At 42.0% G+C, this 22,626-nt stretch overlaps 1 protein-coding gene across 3 annotated transcripts in view; it reads right to left on the minus strand.

The window, feature by feature from the left end:
* The window catches only part of rasef2 (RAS and EF-hand domain containing 2), a 91,109-nt gene extending 69,227 nt beyond the window's left edge, over positions 1-21,882 (minus strand). The window contains exon 1 of one of the 3 annotated variants that reach the window (XM_072278307.1): positions 21,277-21,882. In XM_072278307.1, the coding sequence (XP_072134408.1) occupies positions 21,277-21,590 (314 nt within the window). In that variant the 5' untranslated portion in view covers positions 21,591-21,882. The remainder of the gene's footprint in view (positions 1-21,276) is intronic. The other 2 variants (XM_072278306.1, XM_072278304.1) reach the window with 2 other exon arrangements.
* Positions 21,883-22,626: the final 744 nt, after the last annotated feature.

Genomic DNA, 22,626 nt, shown 5'->3' on the forward strand with positions numbered 1-22,626 from the left:
ACCACTCCTCACTCCTTTCTTTTATATAAAGAAAGCAATTAGCTTTATTTGTCACATGTACATTGAACTATCGAAACAACAGCGAAATGTATAATCTAGTGTCAAATCAAGTTAGTGAGAATTATGCTGTGGGCAGCCCACAAGTGTTGCCAGTCTTCCAGTGCCAACGTCTCATGCCTACAGCTCAGTAACTCACTGGACGTTGTAGGTCTTTGGAATGTGGGAGGAAACCAGAGCACCCAGAGGAAATCCACATGGTCAAGGGAAGAACACGCGAGCTCCCCACAGATACCTGTATATCCATACCACTAGCAATTGAGCCGATTGCTGATCGTTAGCGCTGTAAAGTGATTGTGCTAACTGCCACGTTATCGTCTTTCTTCCTCTAATTTGAATCCGTTCTGTGGATTCAAACAAAGAAGCCCCCAAAAGTTAATTGCTCTGATTAGTCAAATACACCTTGATATAGGTTCTGAAGGTCTAACTTTTATTTTTACAACTCAGTTGTTCACAATAATTTCATTTAGGGAACACTGGTGTCATTCAAACACAACACATAGCTGTATGGTGCCAAAGCTTGTAGAGTGGTTACGTCACAGCTCCAGCAACCCAGATTCAATCCTAACTTCCAGAGCTATCTGTTTGGGGTTAGCATGTCCTTCTTGTGGGTGGATGTGTTTCCCTGTGTACTTTGGTTTACTCTCACATACACAGATGTACGTACATGGCTGATTAAGTAAGTCTTGACAACAAGATCATTCTATTTCCGCCATAGCGCCATTGTGTCTCCGGGGGTGAATGAAGGATTAGTCAGGTACATTAACTGGTTGTTCAAAATTGCCCAGGTGGGTGGTCAAAACTGGAGGAATTGATGGGAATGGGAGGTCAAAAATAAATGTTGTGGTTTATTGTAGCATGGTGACATTGTCACTGGACTAGTAATCCTGAGGGCTGGTTAAATGATCTGAATGTACAGGAACTGGTCTATTTTAAGCAATACATGCAAAATGCTGGAGGAACTCAGCAGGCCAGGCAGCATCTATGGAAAAGAGTATTGTCGATGTTTCAGGCCGAAATCCTTCGGCAGGGGCAGGACTGAAGAAAAAATGCTGAGGAATAGATTTTAAAGGTGGGGGAAGGGAGAGAGAAACACAAGGTGATTGGTGAAACCTGAAGGGGGAGGGATGAAGTAAAGAGCTGGGAAGTTAATTGGTGAAAGAGACAGAAGACCATGGAAGAAAGAAAGTGGGGAAGGAGCAGCAGAGGGAATTGATGGGTGAGCAAGAGAATAAGGTGAGAAAGGGGAAAGAGGATGGGAATTGGTGAAGAACAGGAGTGCATGGGCGGCATTACCAGAAGTTCTAGAAATCAATGTTCATGCCAATAGGTTGAAGGCTACCCAAATGGAATACAAGGTGTTGTTCTGTTGTTGTTGGAGACCTAAGTGTGCCCTCATCATGACAGTGGAGGAAGCCATGGATAGACATATCAGAATGGGAATGGGAAATGGAATTAAAATGGGTGGCCACTGGGAGATCCCACTTTTTCAGGCGGACAAAGCGTAGGTGCTCGGTGAAGCAGTCTTCCAATCTACGCTGGGTCTCACCAATATACAGGAGGCCACACCAGAAGCACCGGACACCGTGTATGACCCCAACAGACTCACAGGCAAAGTGTCGTCTCACCTGGAAGGACTGTTTAGGGCCCTGAATGGTAGTGAGGGAGGAGGTGTGGGTGTAGAAAAACTGATGTCATGTTGATGTAATGCAGATAGAATTATGTGGTTGCATTGTGTATGCTGATACATGCTGAGCTGCATATTTACAAACCCTGAAATAATTATCCTGAAATAAAAGAAGATTAGGAATAGATGACTGTAGTGTGAATTAAAAAAATGGCTAGTGTGACCAGGAGCAAAATGCATACAAGCTTTGAACAAATTGGAATATGTGTAATAACTGGATTTTTTACACTGCGTTTTCTCAGATAGTCACAACCAAGTGGAGAGGGTCAGTATAGAGAGCTGACTCTTGTCTCCCGTAGGCTGATTTAGAAGTGGAAGTATATTAAGCTCATACTAGTTAAATAACCCAGAGGGTTATTTCCACCTACTGAACAACTTCAGTGTTTTCCATAAAGATTCACATCCACTCTTTGTGTGAAGAACGTTTTGCCATTAATCAGATACTCTGAACCTTCATTCCTTTGACTTGGCTCCCATTTTAGTCTGGAGTAACTTCATTTCTCTATACCATTTAACAAGGTTGTAATCAAAGCAATTTAATTTTAAACGTCAAAAGCCCACAAGTTAATCCAGTTCTGCTATACCTGTGACACTAGAGAGCAAAGAAAAACCACATTAAGTTATGTTTGAACATCTCCCGTAAGCAATACTTAAAGTAGGAAATAAAAATAAACTGCAGAATCTGAGAGAATGAAATAAAGAAAGCAGAAAATGCTGGAAACATACAGCAGATCAGGCAGCATCTGTGGAAAGACAAAAAAGTTACTGTTTCAGTCAAAGTCCATTCACTAGAAGTGGGAATGTGAAAAAACAAGTTAGTTTAAATCATTATCAAAACATTGAATCTTGAATTGCTCTACCCAACACCTCTTTACCCACTCTTGTGCAGGTATGTTAATAAACTTTGACTAGTTTCTGCTCTTTAAATGCTCTATATTCTATTCTCAATGTCTACGTTGATTTGTCACCAATTTGATATGAAAGTTTTCCAGATATTTGCTAAAAACAGACTTTAAGAAGAGTTGACCTTACAAATAGGAAGTATGCAGAGGAATGTGCATGTCAGGGACAGTGCAAAAACAGGCAAGGGAAAAGTAATAGATATGATAGGACGTATAGTTTGAAGTGTGCATATTTTAATGCTATGAGTATTATGGGTAAAGGTGAAGAATTTAGAGCATGGATCAGCACAGAGACTTGGTTGAGAGAGGCACAGGAATGGGAGGGTTTCAATGTTTTACAAAAGAGGGAGGTAAGGGGGGGGAGTTGAAGAACTAATTAGGGACAATATTACAGCTGCACTTAGCGGGGACATAGGGTACGTCCACACTACGCCGGATAATTTTGAAAACGAAGCTTTTTCTCTTCGTTTTGCCCTCCTTTCCACACTGAGCCGGCGTTTTCAGCCCCCGAAAACGGAGATTTTCGAAAACACTCTCCAGAGTGAATAAATCTGAAAACACTAAATATCTAGTGTAGTGTGTACGGGGTAAACAGAGAGATTTTAAAACATTGTCATGACAACACCACAACAACAATGCTTTTTTCTGCCTCTGCTTGGTACTGCGCAAGCTGTTATAACGCGCAGTCGGTGTGAACGGCGTGAGAGTTAAATTGTAAGGTGAGCTTTTTTGACTATTTAAAAACGCTGTCATGACGTGCCGGAATAGATCTTCGTTGTTTTCTTGAACGCCACCACCTAACAATTTCAGAACAGACGGACTAGACTGAAGCCAGAAGGGTTAGAAATGTACTCACCAAATACTTTGACCCATAGCTTACTGAATAAGTATACTCACTTCGCCCTGTTTTCTGTCCTTGCTTGTATGAAGGTGGTTTACCTATTTATGCAGGTACTTCTCTGACAATAGATGTGTAACAGCCTAATGTAAAATTGTATGGAAGTACAAGATAACGCTGATGCAGATGTTTTATACATTTAACAAGGTGCTTTATTAATGCAACAGGGTTAGTCAGTTTTTCAATGTTCGTCGTCAGCTGGGTCATACTGTCCGTGAACTCACTGTCGGTTGCCTCCATACGCTCCAGTATTTGTTTTTTTTTTCAGTTTTAAGTCCTCCTGCGTGACAGCCAAGAGCAATTCCTTTAAAGTTTTTCTACTCTGTAAATGGACAAACGCGCACTAAGTATACCGATTCCTCTTCGCTTGTTTTCTGTGTGTCCTGCGCATGCCCAGGAGGAGAAGATTCGCCCAAATATCCACCTAATGTGGACAGCGATATATGGAAAAACGCTTAGTGTGGACACCTGTCGTTTTTACTCGAAACCGGCGTTTTCAAAATTATCCAGCGTAGTGTGGACATAGCCATAATGGAAGGCCTATCCACAGTCTAAAAGGGTGTAATCACTCTGATGGAATTGTACTACAGATCCTCCCACCCACCCCCAAAGTCACCAAGACAGTGAGAACAGATATGCGGATTAAGGAAAGGTGTAAAAACAGTGAAGTTGTTATTATGGGGGACTTCAACTTCTCTAATATACTCAGAAGGTTCCAGTTTATAAGTGTTTAGATGGGGCAGAATTTGTTAGGTGCATCCAAGGCGGTTTCTTAAATCGATATCTAGATAGTTCAACAAGAGGACAGGCAGTACTGGATCTGGTGTTCGGTAATTGGCCTGGCCAGCTGATGGACCTTTCAGTGGGTGAGCAGTTAGGGAAATTGACCACAACTCCTTAACTTTTAAGATAGCTATACATAAAGATAAGCGAGGACCTTGAAGGAGAGAATTAAATTCAAGCGCAGCAAATTATGAGAGCAATAGACAGGAACTAGGGTAAGTTAATGGCAACAGCTGTTATTGGGAAAGTCCACATTCAACATGTGGAGGATCTTTAAAGACCAACTGCACAGAGTACAGGGCAGGTATGTTCCAGTCAGAAAGAAGGTCAAGGATAGCAAGGTAAGAGAAGCTTTTATGTTGAGAGAGGTGATAAATTTAATCAAGAAGAAAAAAGAAAAGTATGTTAAGCTTAGGAAGCTAAAGTCAAACAGAACCCTTGAGGATGATAAAGAATCCAGAAAAGGACTCAAGAAGGGAATTAGGAAAGCCAGGAAGGTGGGCATAAAAAGCTGTTGTCAAGTAGGATCAAAGAGAATCCCAGGGCATTCTATGCATACATCAGGAGCAAGAGGGATAGGGTGGAACCACTCAAGCATAAAGGGAGGAACATTTGCTTGAATCCAAAGGATGTGGGCGAGGTCCTTAATGAGTACTTTACATCAGTATTTACCAGGAAGCAGCACATGGAGGATAGGGAGATCAGTGCCAAGAACATTAATATTCGAGGGCATTTTGAAGTAAAGGAGGAGTACTGCTGGATCTCTTAAAGAGCATTATGGTGGATAAGTCCCCACAGCACGATGGGATATACCCCAGGCTATTGAGAGAGGCAAGTGAAGAAACTGCCGGGGCATTGACCAATATCTTTTTGTCCTCTCTGGCTACTGGTGATATCCTGGAAAACGTTGTTCCATTATGCAAGGGAACCAGGGATAATCCTGGAAACTATAGACCGGTGAGTGTCACGTCAGCAGTAGGGAAGTTACCGGAGAGAATTCTTAGGGATAGAATTTACAAGCATTTGGAAAACCATGGCCTAATTAGGGAGACTTTGTGCAGGGCAAGTCATATCTTACTAAATTTTTTGTGAGTCTTTACTCAACGTGATGAGGGTGCTCCTGTTTCTGCAGTGGGGCTTGAACCTACAGCTTCCTGATGTCTGGGCACAAATCATACCACCAACTAAAGAAGTGACACTGATATAATTTTAGTTTGAATTAATAGCAACTTCGATGGCGGAGGTGAACAAGTCCTGACTTGAGGGTAAAGTGGGCAAATATGGAATTGGTAAGTTTCTCAAGATGCCTTGATAAAGTAAGTGAGTGCATATTTGTATCTGAAACCACATGGCTTTCATAACGTTACACCCATCACAAAAGCAGCAGTGGTGAACCATCTGATTGGCCTATCAGAGTTCTCTTTGAGAACTAGGTGACTTGATCAGCATTTCTGATCTGGCTATTGTTCACGATTGCACTTAATAGAAACATAGAAACATAGAAACATAGAAAATAGGTGCAGGAGTAGGCCATTCGGCCCTTCGAGCCTGTACCGCCATTTATTATGATCATGGCTGATCATCCAACCCAGAACCCCGCCCCAGCCTTCCCTCCATACCCCCTGATCCCCGTAGCCACAAGGGCCATATCTAACTCCCTCTTAAATATAGCCAATGAACTGGCCTCAACTGTTTCCTGTGGCAGAGAATTCCACAGATTCACCACTCTCTGTGTGAAGAAGTTTTTCCTAATCTCAGTCCTAAAAGGCTTCCCCTTTATCCTCAAACTGTGACCCCTCGTTCTGGACTTCCCCAACATCGGGAACAATCTTCCTGCATTTAGCCTGTCCAATCCCTTTAGGATTTTATACTTTTCAATCAGATCCCCCCTCAATCTTCTAAATTCCAATGAGTACAAGCCCAGTTCATCCAGTCTTTCTTCATATGAAAGTCCTGCCATCCCAGGAATCAATCTGGTGAACCTTCTTTGTACTCCCTCTATGGCAAGGATGTCTTTCCTCAGATTAGGGGACCAAAACTGCACACAATACTCCAGGTGTGGTCTCACCAAGGCCTTGTACAACTGCAGTAGTACCTCCCTGCTCCTGTACTCGAATCCTCTCGCTATAAATGCCAGCATACCATTCGCCTTTTTCACCGCCTGCTGTACCTGCATGCCCACTTTCAATGACTGGTGTATAATGACACCCAGGTCTCGTTGCACCTCCCCTTTCCCTAATCGGCCACCATTCAGATAATAATCTGTTTTCCTATTTTTGCCACCAAAGTGGATAACTTCACATTTATCCACATTAAATTGCATCTGCCATGAATTTGCCCACTCACCCAACCTATCCAAGTCACTCTGCATCCTTTTAGCATCCTCCTCACAGCTAACACTGCCACCCAGCTTCGTGTCATCCGCAAACTTGGAGATACTGCTTTTAATTCCCTCATCCAAGTCATTAATATATATTGTAAACAACTGGGGTCCCAGCACTGAGCCTTGCGGTACCCCACTAGTCACTGCCTGCCATTCTGAAAAGGTCCCGTTTATTCCCACTCTTTGCTTCCTGTCTGCTAACCAATTCTCTATCCACATCAATACCTTACCCCCAATACTATGTGCTTTAAGTTTGCACACTAATCTCCTGTGTGGGACCTTGTCAAAAGCCTTTTGAAAATCCAAATATACCACATCCACTGGTTCTCCCCTATCCACTCTACTAGTTACATCCTCAAAAAATTCTATGAGATTCGTCAGACATGATTTTCCTTTCACAAATCCATGCTGACTTTGTCCGATGATTTCACCGCTTTCCAAATGTGCTGTTATCACATCTTTGATAACTGAATCCAGCAGTTTCCCCACCACCGACGTTAGGCTAACCGGTCTATAATTCCCCGGTTTCTCTCTCCCTCCTTTTTTAAAAAGTGGGGTTACATTAGCCACCCTCCAATCCTCAGGAACTAGTCCAGAACCTAACGAGTTTTGAAAAATTATCACTAATGCATAAATAAAAGCAAAACATACCAAGTTATCAAAAATCTTTAAGACAATGCAAACTCCTCTAATTAGTCATGGTTTCTGAGTTTCTGATCTTTCTGAATGATTCAGTCACATAAAGAAGATATTACATGCATACGATTGAGACATTCCTAGCAGTCGTAGTCACAGCCAGAGAATGCAAGGTTGGTGGTGACAGAGGTGTATTATCAATTTATTGTGGTTATTAATCTACAGGTGGAATCATGTAAGATTCTGTAAAGAACACTGCTGCCCTCTATCATTCAGGCACCAGTGATAAAATACTTGAAATCATATTTCCAAAACTGATTTATTTTTTTTCTTTCAAATATTCTTACAACAAAGGAAAGAGGACATCTGGTCCATCGAGTTCCTCAAAGCATTCCCATCACTCCCATTTACATCAACCCCTCATTTATTTCTCATAATTCCATAAATAACCCTAATTCTTCTGCGATCTACCTACAGTAGAAGTTACAGGAGCCAAGTAACTTTAATAAGTGAGAGGAAACCAGAGCATGTGGTGGAATCCCATGTGGTCAAAGGGAGATGGTGCAAGTTCCACGCAGACATCGTCTGAGGTCACAACTGAACCTAATACGTGTGCCACTGCTGTACGTAAATGAACTGCATCTTGAGACATGTTGTTATTGAAGTAAAACACACAAAATGCTGGAGGAACTCAGGCAGCATCTATGGAAATTAATAAACAGTCGACGTTTTGGGCTGAGAGCCTTCGTCAGGACTGGAAGGGAAGGGTGAAGGCACCAGAACATAAAAGGTGGGGGAAGGGGATAGGTGAAGCCAGGTGGGTGGGGAAGGTAGAGGGCTGGAGAAGAAGAAATCTGTTAGGAGAGGAGAGTGCACCAAAGGAGAAAGGAGAGGAGGAGGGGACCCAGGGGAAGTGATAGGCAAGTGAGGAGAGGTAAAAGGTCAGAGAAGGAAATAGAAGAAGAAGGGAAGGGAAAGGGAAAATAATTACTGGAAGAGGAAATCAATATAGTAATGCCATCTGGTTGGAGGCTACCAATATGGAATATCAGGTTGAGGAAACGATATGAGTCAGCTGCACCTTTCCTCATTTCCCGTCACACACTGTTGAACTTGAACATAGGGTTGCCAACTGTCCCGTATTTGCCGGGACATCCCATATATTGGGCTAAATTGGTTTGTCCCATACGTGACCACCCTTGTCCCATATTTCCCCCGGTAAGGTAAAGCGTTCGTATGAAACCTTTCGTGCCGAAATGGCGTAAAGCGAACAAGCAATTACTATTAATTTATACGGGCAAAAATTTTTGAGCATTTCCAGACCCAAAAAATAACCTACCAAATCATACCAAATAACACATAAAACCTAAAATAACACCAACATATAGTAAACACAGGAATGATATGATAAATACACAGCCTATATAAAGTAGAAATAACGTATGTACAGCATAGTCGGGAAGATTAAGCCAAAACCGATTTGTGGAAAAAAAATCAGCACATATGCGCAAGCGCATGTTACATATGCACACGTCACGCATGCGCACACAGGTGCACAATCAAGGCTTCATGGTCATGGTAGTCTTTCTTGGGGTAAACACAAGTGTCCCATCAACACACACAAAAGTTGCTGGTGAATGCAGCAGGCCAGGCATCATCTATAGGAAGAGGTACAGTTGACGTTTCAGGGCAGGACCCGTCGTCAGGATTTGACTGCTACTTTTGTCTCTTATTTGGGAGCGAGAAAGTTGGCAACGCTAACTGTAAAAGACATGTTGAGGTGAGTTTAACCCCACTTGAACACCCCCCCCCCCGGTCGGCCGGTCCGCAAGAATATTGTCAATATTAAATCCGTCCGCGGTCTAAAAAAGGTTGGGGACCCCTGCTCTAAAGCACCCACTCTAGGGCAATCACAAGTATACAAGAGGCTGCCATGGAAAGGAGAGAAAACATGCGGGTACAGAGAGTGGACAGGAAAGATTCTTTACCTCTCATCCCCCTGTGAATTTGTCCACACACCTATCTCCTTTTTCTAAGTGGCCCCAAGTTACCATATGATATGAAGTGCACAGATCGGAGCAGTGACCTCGGCAAGAAGAAGCTGATGCATGTGTTCAGATGCAGACAATTGATCTGCTCACAGTGGTGTTGGGGATCCTCAGGTTTCGTTTGGGTCTGTTTCATCCCTCTGACGAAAGAGGTTCAAAGTCAGTTGTACATGTCATTTAAAATGTAATATTATCTATTAATGCTAATAGCGTTAATCCCTCAATCATGTTTCAGTCTAGATCATTTAATCTCTAGACAGGGAGCTCAAGCAAACAAGCTTCTTATTCAAAGAGGGAGCTGCCACTGAGACAAGATTGCTAATAGCTAATCTGCAGTGACAGAAGTACAAGTAGTCCTCAGGCTGTGACACGGCCTTGTCCCTGCAAACTAATCATATCTTGAATTATTCCAAATGAGAACTGAACATTGTGTGGGAGAGGATCACAGAAACAGTTGTGATAGGAAAGTGAACAAGGACAGGAAGAGCCTCACTGAATCATTGAGGGAGTCTACTCAGTACTTTTGAAACATGCAGTTTCGCATGCCGCAGTCAGTTTTTACTTTACCTTTCCAGCCCCATTAAATTCCTCCTCCCAAATAATATCTCCTCCAACTGAGTAATCCTCAGTCACAATGGTGGTGGCATCATTAAGAAATTTTCTTAACGATGTCTTTAGCTCACTCTTACCTAATTCTAGCAAACTTCCATGGCTCTCCAACAAGGCACGGGGAGAGGGCGCAAGCGAAGATCATGTTCAAGTCATACCTTATCTTAATTTGGAAATATTGATACTTATTATTTATGGGTTAAAATCCAGGAACACCAGAACAGCGATCAAAAGCCCAGAAGGAGGGATTTATAATATGGATTTGGTAGTGGTTTTAAAGTGGGAGGGAGTGTTGGGGAAAGAGGTTTATTTCACCGAGAAGGAGGTGAGAGTCTGGAACTTATAACTTGATAGATCAGTAGCAGCATAAAGTTCTTGTCACATTTAAACAGCACATGGACGTGTGTATAAAGAGCTGTTTCTACAGGACGATAGCCAAAAGCTAGAAGGTGTGTTCAGATTAGATTGCTCTTTTCCAGTCGTGCACACAATGAATATGATCATGGCTGATCTATGCTGGTCTCAATTCCTCCTCTATGCCAGTCCCTTAATTCATCAAACCTTTTAGGTATTTATCTATCTCCACCTTAAATATATCTGATGATCTGTCAGATCATCTGACCCACCACTCTTTCTACCAAGCCTCCACAATTCTCTTTCCCCAGTAAGCTGATCCTGTGTTCAACTACTGATTATGTTTTACAAATACATAATATGTTAGAAGCACTCAGCAACTGAAACAGCAGTAGTCAGGAGTAAAACGGCCTTCAGGATCACCGTACCTGAAACACTGACTCTGTTTCTCTCCCCATTGATGCTGTTTGACCTGCTAAGTGTTCCCACGAATCTCTGCTTTTTTCCTGGATTTCGAACATCTGCAAGTTTTTGTTCCAATTACAGTATTACTCATTCTTGCCTCCCCGCACCATGTGTCTGTAAATGTTGCATTGTGCACCACTTTTCTTCTGAGTCCGTTTTCCCAATCATAGATAACATTACGGACGTGCATTCTAGAAATTGGTTCCTTGCTTTCACTTTCCAAAAGCTTCCTAAATTCTCTCTCTGAATATCCCTTAAACCGCCCCATTTAATTTTCTCTCAGTTGCTGCTTAAAATTTGCTCCCGTCCTTGATAAAATATCTTCAAATGTTTTACTTTTGCTCATGGTGTTTTAGTTAAAGCTTTAGTTTAAGTCCTCCTGAGGGGATTAAAGAAATTGAATTCAGTTTTATTAATCATAAAGCTGGTGTCAGTAGAACTGAGGGATTAGCTTTAGTTGTCACATGTACATCGAAACATACAGTGAAATGCGTTGAAGGCAGGTGAATGGTGTTGAGAGGGATAATAAGTCGGCCATGATGGAATGCAGAGCAGACTCGATGGGCTGAGTGGCCTAAATCTGCTCCTGTGGTCTTATGGTTTGTGTCAAATCAAATAGGTAAAGATTGTGATGGGCAGCCCACCAGTGGTGATACACATCTGGGGCTGACATAATGTGCCCACAACTCACTGACCCTAAGCATAGGTCTTTTTGGAAATTGAGAGGAAACTGGAGAACCCGGAGGAAACCCATGAAGTTAGAGGGAGAATGGACAGATTTCTTACAGATAGCGGCGAGAGTCACACCCCAATCTTACAGCTAGTACTGTAATAGCATTATGCTGACTACTGTACTACTATGCCGCCCCAGGAGCTGTTGGATTGTCTTTTAAAAAAAACTCGTTCACTTTTGTACTTTAGGAACAGGAACCCATTCTAATCCAGACTGACTAACATGATTATTCACAAATACAAATCTCGCATTTAAAAAAACAACATAAATTCTGCTTTTGTCAGCAATTCCCACACCCAAGGAATGAATAATCTATACAGGTTGTTGTTTCATGCACATTACCTCACTCTTAATGGATAACATGTTTCAACGATGTGGTTGAATGTTACAGCCCAAAACGACAACTATTTATTCCTCTCCACAGTTGTTGCCTGATCTGCTGAGTTCTTCCTGCATTTGTGAGTGATACTCCAGATTTCCAGCATTTGCAGAATCTTTTGCTTGTAGTTTGAAATGAAGAATGTTAACTAGGACTATTGTAGCTTGATTTTAGATGAAGTATTGTGCAATTGGAAAGGTGTAATTAAAAGCGTGGCGGTTAAAAACCATTAAGTGAGCAGTGCATATTTCAGGAGTTTATATAAAGGATTGGAAATTATTTAATTCAATATGAAATGAGGGTTTAAAATCTAAAGGGTGGCACAGTGGCTTAATAGAACCACTTGTAGAGCTTCTGCCTCAAACTCGAAGGATCTGGGTTCAATCTGGTCTCACATCTCAAAAATGTGAGAGGTCGATAGGCTAATTAGCCCTGTTGTGTGTTGGATTCTGAAGTTTTAACCCAGAAGTCAGGAAAGAGGCACAAAACCTTTGGCTTCACGATTGTTTTAGTAAGCATTACTAGAACCAAGGAAAATTGAAATGCACAGTAACAGGAGCAGAAGCAAGTAGCAGGAGACAGAACAAAGACAAAGAGACTAAGATAGTGCTGCCTTGTGATCAGCTATTTTTATACTCCCGCATCGATAAGAAAAGATCCATTCAAATTCGTAGATAAGTCAACTAATGAGAAAACTCCTATTCAAATAATGCAGCACCAAAAGAAGCTTCTGAATTTTCCAGAATTATATCAATGTAACCATTCAGAAACACACTGAACAATTACATACACACAACTAAGAAACATACTAAACTGTCACATGTATATAAGAACTACTTAAAATACAAGCAGATATTTGTTATTTGTGAAGTAAAAAACAATGAAACAACCAGATCCAACATGCGTATGTGGTGCAGGCGTGTGGTAGAATCTGGCGGGTGAGGGACTACTACTACTACGTCGACTCAGGCCTAGGGGGCCGGCGTCAGGCACGATGACGGACTCTCCACTTCTCCCTCTCCCTCATCAGTGTGTTCAGTTCATCTACAATAGCCGCACCGCTGTCTTCTAGGGGCGTGTTGACCATAGTCTTCGGAGGGCGCCCAGGGTTCATCCTCCCGTGCTTGGGCTCCCATATGATGACTAGGCTGGCAGGTAGCTCAGGGTGGCGTAGACAGTGCCCCGCTAGTTGCAGTCTTCTCGCCTCGATTTTAGTGGTGAGCATCGGTAGGTTGTTATAGAGCTTGATGTTCGTCATGTGCTGTTGCCAACTCACGTCAAGAGCCATCCGGAGCATTCGTGTATAGCAACCATCTGGAGACTTTTGCATAGTCTTAGTGAGTGTCCACGTCTCGCATCCGTATGTGAGAATGGATGCGGGTGAGGAAAGTTAATGTAAATACAGAGAAAGTAAAATGAATTTAGTGTAAGGTTAGTGAAAACCAATGTTTTAAGTTCAGAATGATGAGTGAGGTCCCAGTTGTTCCCAATCTATACAAATGATTTAGAAGAGAGGACAGAAGTGTTTGGTGATAATATACAACTGGGTGGCAGTGTAAGATCTGCAGAGGAAACAGAGAGGCTCCAGGCTAAATGATTAGGCAAGGCCATGCAGATGTAATATAATGTGGTAAAGTGATAGACAAAATATGAAAGTAAGTATTTTTTAAAATGATGAGACATTGAAAGATATTGGTGCTCAGGGGGACGTGCTTATCCTTGTACATGAATCACTGGAATGTAGTGTGCAAGCACAGCTAACAATTAGAATGACAAGTGGTAAGCTGGTCTTTTTTTGTGGATTTAAGTACAACAATAATTACGTACTATAGAACTTGTATAGGCCCCTTATGTAGAACATTATGTAAAAGGAAATATGCAGGACTTGTTTGAGATTATTGTAGGTCAATGCCTGACAGGCAACACTGATGTAGTGGGCTGTTGAATGATTCAGTGATTTTGACCAGATCCAGAATATTCCTGAGGGGAGGCAGCAATAAGTACATTTATACCAAAAACTTAGTTAGTTAACTCTCAAAATTAGAAACCCCAGCCCATTCCCAGTTGGCTTGGGATGAAGAGACTAAACCTCTTGAAGTATTACAGCAATTCCAAGGTACATATGCAAATAGCCATATTAGTTTGTTAAAGGCCAATACGGGGTAAATTTAGTAGGCTTCCTTCCCCCAAATTATATCAATGAATCATTTGGGCTTTAAAGACAATCTAACTGGTCCCAAGTTTCATTGCCAGAAGTACTTCAATAAGAGTGTGAGCTATTTCCTGAAATATACTTTAGGTATATTGAATAGTTCAGTATACCTGTAGTTCACTTACAGAGACCAGGTTTATTTATATGCCTACCTTCATCAAGAATCCCCACATCTGCACCATGCCTTCTTCTTGCTGTTCCTGCCAGGCAGGAAGTACAAAAGGCTGAAGTTCCACCTCAACAGTTTCAGGAATAGCAACTTTAATACTACCACCGGGTTTTGGAAAAGAGCTGCACTTTCCTAATCCTACCTCCACGACAAAATACTACAGACCACTTCTTGAACTACAATGGACACAAACAAAATGCTGGTGGAACGCAGCAGGCCAGGCACCATCTCTAGGAAGAGGTACAGATTATGTTTCGGGCTGAGACCCCTCGTCAGGACTAACTGAAAGAAGGGATAGTAAGAGATTTGAAAGGGCTGGTTTCTGATGGTGTTATTTTTGCACTAATGCCTTGTTCTGCACAATGCTTTTCTCGCTGTCTTTTATAAGTTAGGATTAATTTATGTGACAATAAACTCAACTTGATGACTTGATATACCACAATAATAGTTAAAAACAAACTTCTAGAGCAGGGGTTCCCAACCTATTCTATTTTATGAACCCCTACCATTAACCGACAGGTCCGTAAATCCCAGTTTGGGAACCCCTGCTCTAGAAATTTGTCTTTTAGAGGAATTTCTGGAGGAATTCAGCAGGTCCAACAGTATCTGTAGAGGGAGAGGAATGTTTCCATATCAGTTTGACTATGCTGTTGTTGATTGACTACACTGTAGCATGTCTTCACTAATAAATGGATATCTTTTTTTGTGAACAACGCACTGTGACTTTCTCAATAAGCCACAAAGATCAAATGTAGTTATTTTTATGCAACATATCTAACAGTAAAGCACCAATGCTCGAGGACCTTTTGGCATGAAGTTTCTCCTGGAAGGATCGAGTATCAGTATGGAAGTCAATTGACTGAATAATGAATGATAAGATTCTGGTAAAGAATGATAGTCAACATTAAAGAATCAACACTGTATTAAACACTCTTCCCAAAGACTAAATGAATCAGGAAACAAGGTGCAGTGTCCAGTGACTGACATACCCACAAATGACTGTTATCCATCACAATTTAAAATCACATATTACCCAGTGTTTCACCCGCTACCATGTGTAATAATAAAGCTAATGTTTGCATTTGCTTCTCTAACCTGTGCCTCCATTCAAGTTAAAGATTGCAACCATTAAGGTTAACACTATTACTAGTTTCTTCAGTCTGACAGCAAAATCCCTTTAGGTATGCACTATGTAGGCATTACTGCTCTCTGCAAAGTCCTTACATAACTACTGAAAGCTCCATTTTCATTAGTTCAATAAATAGCAGCTTTCAAGTCTGTGCCCCAAGAGATTCAAGAGAAGACTCCTATTCTTGTGAATGAAACTTATTCTGTCAAGGAAGCATAGCCAGGAGTCAGAGGTTAAGGAATTATTTTTCCTAAACTAACAAAGAAAAACAGTTTCTTTCTCAGTCACTGCTGAAGAAACATACTCAGTTAAAGAAATGTGCTGTTTTCCATCTCACTTCTTCTCAGTTCAGCAGGTTTTTATACACTGCTGCATTAACTCCCTGTGCACCTTTAAAACTGAGATATACCAGCTCTTGGATGGTAAAAGGACCACATTGTACTGAAGATGTAAATCAATAATTAACACCAGTATAGTCAATGAGATTTCATATCCTGCTTTTGATTGCGTGAGCTGAAGGAACAATTTCACTCGCATTCACCCCACATCGTTCCACCAACTAGCCGTACTATGGGACCACAGTGGTTATATTAATGGACTAACAATCTGGAGACATGGACTAATGATGCAGAGAAGTTGCTTTATTTCTCACCAAAGCATTTAAATTAAATTCAAATTTAGTTCAATATGATGATCATGAAACTGAGAAGCTGCAAAACCCAACTGGTCCATTGGTATTGTCACCAGACCTGTCCAGAATCCCACTCCAATACAGTTGACCATTAGGCATTGCAAATGGAAGAACAGTTAACGATAGGAACAAATTCTGGCCTTTGCATTGGTGTCTATACACGATGAAGGAATAACCAAATCGTTCCACCATGGAATTTCAGTTTGCTTAGAATTGAGATGACTTGCTCACGACTTCTTTGTGTGTGGACATCAAGTGCATGGGCCAGACATGGCATATCAGAAGGCCTTTTAATACTGTGCTATGTGATGATGCATACTCTCTGGAACATCAGAGTTAATTCGGGCTTTATACAACTGTAAAACTAGGAAGAGAGAAAATAACCAATAAGGGATGACTGTGTTTCTCAAGAGAGGAATAGATTGAAGAATTACCAAAATAATAGATTGAAAAATGCTTCTGTATATCTTGCATTTTACTGATGGAGAACATAATCCTTCAAAACGGACAAGAAAAAAAATTAATATAAAATTAATATATTGTTAGAAACAGGATTAACTACGTTAATGTCTATTCTTATTTATTCATTCTGACATAGAGGCATTGCTGATGAGGGCAGAATTTATTGCTATCTATAATTGTGCTCCAGGAGTTAAGAGATGGTGTAGTTCCTATGGTGAAGGTGCTCCTACTGGGTTCAGGGAGGGAATCTCCAGGATTCAGACCCTGTGACGAAGAATGAATAGTAATATGTGGGTATGTTTGTAGTCTTCTGACACTGTAACCCATCCAGTTCGAGGTTTGATATGTTGCGCATTCAGAGATGCTCTTCTGCACACCACTTTTATAACCTGTGGTTATTTGATTTAGTGTCACCTTCATGTCAGCTAGAACCAGTCTGGCCATTTTGCTCTGACCTCTCTCATTAACAAGGCAGTTTTTTCCCCACAGAACTGCCTCTCACTTGATTTTTCTTTGTTTTTCCACACCATTCGCTGTAAAGTTCAGAGACTGTTGTGTGTGAGAAATTCCAGGAGATCAGCAACTTCTGAAATACTCAAACCATCCTGTGTGGCACCAACAATCATTCCACAGTCAAAGTCACTTAATTCACATTTTTTTGCCATTCAGCTGTTTGGTCTAAACAACAATTGAACCTCTTGACCATGTCTGTATGTTTTTATGCATTGAGTTGCTGCCACAGGATTGGCTGATTACATATTTGCATTAACAAGCAGGTGTATCTAATAAATTGGCCACTGAGTGTACTTCCAAATACGGCTTGGTGTGCAATTCCAAGAGGAACCTGTATGTGGTTGTATTCCATTTACCTGAAGCCTTTGTCTACCCTGGTGGTAGAGGCTACAGGTTTAGCAGATGCTGTCAAAGTAGCTCAGACAATTGACTGCAATGTAGTTTGGAGATGCAACAATTCTATACTGGTGACAGAAGGGTTGAAAGTTTAAGGTGATGGATTAGATAGAATACCTTTCCCTGGATGACATCAAGCTTCTTGCATATTAGAGTTAATTTAAAGTCACATTTCCATCAGATTTTATTACTGATTTAAGGGTCTGCCATTGTAAGCGAAAGTTAGAACAGTGGCAGAAAAAAAGTGAAATGTTTTAATCATTGTGTGTATTCTTGCCCACATAAAACAAAATTGATAATCAGCATAATTAATTTCTGGTCACACCACACCAATCAGATCCTCCATTTCCCCTATTTTAAAGGCAAGTCTATCACAATTTAATGAGAATAAAACATTTTACATAAGAGCTCAATTTCTTGAAATTTATCTTCCTCAGAAAGCTACAATCCCATCATAAAAGAAAGGCAGTCTTTATCATTAAAAATGTCATGAGTTTATATCTAGGCTGTATCTTTCTGCTTACCTTGATGCTTTGCGCTTTCCCACACACTAAAGTTGTCAAATATCCATTGGACTCATCACTAGTAATTATGCATTTGAAGTGGTAAGTCTATTATTGTAATATTGAGCTCCACTCAACACTTTCAAAGTTCAAAGTAAAAGTTTATTATCGGAGTACATACATGGCACCACATACAACCCTGAGGTTCTTTTTTTTGCAGGGATACCTAGCAAGTCTATAGAAGAGTAACTGTAAACAGGATCAATGAACAACAAACTGTGCAAATACAAATATAAATAAATAGCAATAAATAATGAGTATAATATAACATGAAATGAAAGGACATGAAATAACAAGATAAAGAGCCCTTAAAGTGAGACCCTTGGTTGTGGGAACACCAGAATTCGAATGAGTGTAGTTATCCCCCTTGCTCAGGAGCCTGATAGTTGAGAGGTAATAACTGTTCTTGAACCTGGAGGTGCAGGTCCCGAGGCACTTGTACCTTCTACCTGATGAGCAGTGAGAAAAGAGACTTGGTGGTGAGGATCTTTGATGATGGATGCTGCTTTTCTATGGCAACTTTCCATGTAGATGTGCTCAATGGTTGGGAGGGCTTTACCCAAGATGTCCTGGGCTGACTCCTCTACCATTTATTTCATTTTCCACTCGAAGGCATTGGTGTTCCCAAACCAGGCCGTCATGCAGCCAGTCAATACACTTTCCACTACTCATCTATAGAAGTTTGTCAAAGTTTTTGATGATGTGCCAAATCTCCGCAGACTCTTGAGGAAGTAGAGGCACTGTCATGCTTTCTTTGAAATTATATTTATATGATGGGGTGAGGACACTTCCTCTGAGATAATGACACCCAGGAATTTAAAGTTACTGACCCTCTCCACCTCTGATGAGTACTGGCTTATGGAGCTTTGGTTTCCCCATAAGTTTGACTGAGATTTACCAAATTGCACAATGAAGAACAACAATTAATTGTTGACTTTGATGTTATTGGGCTTTGGTCATCTCTTCAGGTCATGTTCATCAGTTTGAACATACATATATGTAAGTGCATATGATGATAAACTTGACATTGACTTTTTAAGAGGACCACAACCTCATTGCAGTTTGGAGGCTTGTGTGCCTGGAGTTAGGGCTTTGTGCTTTGGTTCTTGGCAGGTCACCCATGCCAAACAGGTCAAAGGGTAGAGGTCAGATTAAGAGTGGTCCACCAGTCCTCCAGGTTCAGGGATTCAACTCAAAGCTAACAACACTGATTGGTAAAACAAAATTGTTACAGAAACAGCAGTGAAGAGTGTCCTTCTACACCTGTGTATGACAGTATTGCTAAGTCTCCACCCAGGACCTGCATGGCTAATAGTAGTGAAAACCAAGCTACTGACATGATGAAGGAAGCCCTGAACAACACCAGATATGGAGCACTGCCAGCGGCATTATGGACAGTGGAGAGAATCTGGTATTCAGTTATTCAGAAATCAGATGGTTCAGCACCAGGTTCACTCATTAATATGAAACATGAGCAGATGTCCAGAACATAACCAGTGGTGGGGTCAGGTCTGGGACCCAGGCGCCTGGCAGAACCAGTGTATGGAGTGCTTTAGGTTCACTGGAAAATGTGTTAAACTATAGGTCCTCTCCATTTTACCAAAGCCTGACTTCTGGACAGCCTGTACATACCAACAAGCATTCAGAGTCCATCTGGTGGTTGCTGCAGAGCAACAAGAGATGGTTCTTGACATGACCAGAATCTTGGCACACCGAAACCAAGAAGAATGCATTCTAGTTAACACGCTGATGTCAATTTAGCAAATCCTATCCACAGCTACTTTGTCTGGGATAGCAGCAGTGTCCTTTTCAAAACTGTCAATAGCATTTAAAACTGTTTCTGCATTAAAATATTTTAAAAGAATACCTGTGACAGGCTCAAGTCAAGTTTGTTAATATCACTATTATTATTAAGAATGGCAAATCAAGATTTAAAATGCTTCTCCAGTCAGTGGTATTTGTGAATTGCTCAGGTTATGAGCAGTTCTCAGGAAAAGAACCTGCCATAACCTGGGTGGACCTGTACTGTGTAACATGCCTTGAAAAGTGAAATAACACCATGTTTTGACATTAGTAGGAATAATATCTGATGGTTCAGAATCTCAATCAGTCTCCAGATCACCACCAACATCTCAAAAGTATGAAATTATTTGAGGTTTGGAGTCTATCTTCTTCCCCTGGGGTGAAGGAATCATGCAAGGTTCTTTTTAGAACTAGATGATAAACCAAATTCCCATTTGCCATCTCAAGAGGATGTAAAAGATCACAAAAAAGGAAACTGCATGCCACTTGTCCATCCACTGGCACCCATAAACCAGGTAAAACATTTATTTAACTGTCCTTTAAAGGACCTTGCTGCATGTAAATCACTTTTTTTAACTTTACAGCAACGAATACATTTACTAAATATTTGGGACCCTGAGCTTGTGAAGGACACTATAGGAATGCAATTTATTTGTACAGGAAAGAAGGAACATTGGAGAGCCAATCCACTACGTCCTGTGCTGCCATGGACAGCTCTAGTCTACTGCAAAACAAGAACACCCAAGGTAAAAGAATGACCTCAAATGCAAAAGAAAGTACAATAAGAGAAATTTCTCTTTCATTAGTTTCCCGTATGACGCCAGCACTGGGCAGTTTGTGTTCCTGCTTGTCTGTCAATAGATCAGCGTGGCAAGCACACGCTGAGCACCAGTTCTCTGTTCCAGACACTAATAAATATCATATAACAGGGCCCACTTTTCCATTCCCCACCCCAAATAGATGGCAATGTCTATTTACAATATAACAGCGAACAGAAATGAGAGAGAAAGGAATATGGGGGGGGGGTCGGGACGAAGAGGAGAACGGAAGAGAGCAAAGTTTGAGGGAATAAAGAGCAATGAGGACGGGATGGGAGATGAAGAACGGAGAGAGGTGAGGGGGTGAGGTGAAGGCGAGAGAGGAGGTGAGGCGATAAGGAGATGGGGTGGTGAAAGAAGCAGGTGAGGGGACGAGGAGAGGGTGGTGAAGGAGAGAGGTGATGGAGATATGGAGGGGCGAGGACAAGGAGAGAGATGAGGAGAGGGTTAAGGTGATCAAGAAATGAAGTAAAGTGGAGGAGGAAGATGAGGGGATGAGAAGAGGGGGTGATGAAGGGTGGAGATGAGGAATGGAGAGGTGAGGTGAGGGCGCGAGGAGGTGGTGAGAGCCAGTGTAAAATCCTACCTCCGCAGGTACTGCACCCCATCCCCGAATCGCTCCTCAAACTCGTCCCAGGCCACTTTCTGCGCCACTTGCGAACCATCGGAGCCGAACGAGGACAGGTCGAGGACTTCGGAAACTTCCTCGAAGCCGGAGGTGAAGTCATTGAAGTTTATGGAGCCGTCGTTGTCCACGTCCAGCTTGTGGAAGAGGGGGGAGACCTGGCAACTGGAGACGCCGAGCTCCCGGCAAACGCCGCAGAAATCCTCCAACTCTATCAGCCCCGAGCGGTTCAGATCGCACGCCGAGAAAAGCCTCCTGAGGTCGGGCCGGCTCATGGCTACGGACTCGGGACGTCCCAGTACACTGCACGCTCCGCAGTCCGACACTAAGGATCCTGTGTTCTGTGCTGGGGTGTAGCCGGCCTCCTGACGTCAACCCACTTCTTAGCGTCACCCAAAAAGTATCGGCGACCCTGGTACACCAGGTCCTACGGCAATACGGTCATGCAACAGGCAGCAGCAGACAGAGTACTTTCCCACAGAAACCAGATCGTCAGGATTCAGGCTGGAACGTTCTGCATTGATTTGCATTACCTAGTAAACACAAGGCAGCACAGGGCTTTTCAATTTAATATGTCACAAGGTTGTGCAAACCCTTCCTGCTTCCTGTCACAGGTTAGTCTTTCCGATTGTTTGCATCGCTCGAAGCAACACCGCGGGAAATCTGCTAATGCAATTCCTAAAAATCTCAAGCAGTCTTTGATGTTTAATTTGCTTTGCCAATGTCCCTTGCTCAGGTGATTTCAGGTGCTTTTGAGTCAGCTGGTTTTGGGTGAGTCGGAAGGATTCACGTTCAGTTTAGGCAGGGAATTAGGTTAAAGCACCCTTGAGTTATTAAGGGAATGCCGCGTTGTCAGAAATGCTATTTTACTTCACGACATTCAGTCGGGACCACTAGGCTGTCTGGGTGGATATAAAAGAGTAGAAAAACTTGGTAGAGCTCCTTTGCCCACAAGTCACTCGGAGACTTGCACAAAATATCTCGAGCCCCTTCGTCAAAGTCATTTCTTAAAGTGCTTGTTGAACTTTCAAACAAGCACCGACACCTTGCTTGTTTGATGGTCAGAAGTGCTTGCCCCCCGCCATCAGATTCTTCATTACTTCGTGAAGGATCTCAGGCCAAGACGACTGTTCATTTCCCTCCTGACCCGTTGAATTTCTCCAGTATTTTGCGTGCTGCTCAAGACTTACACCGTCCGCAGAATCTCTTGTGTCGTTCGGTCCGTGATACTTTTTTTTTGCCGATCCTGATGCCGATTTATACCAAATGTCCTTCTCCTGTGCATCATTCCGATCCCTCCACCCCCTTCAT

This window comes from Mobula birostris, chromosome 14 (genome assembly GCF_030028105.1).
Source record: "Mobula birostris isolate sMobBir1 chromosome 14, sMobBir1.hap1, whole genome shotgun sequence".
Classification (NCBI taxonomy): Eukaryota; Metazoa; Chordata; class Chondrichthyes; order Myliobatiformes; family Myliobatidae; genus Mobula; species Mobula birostris.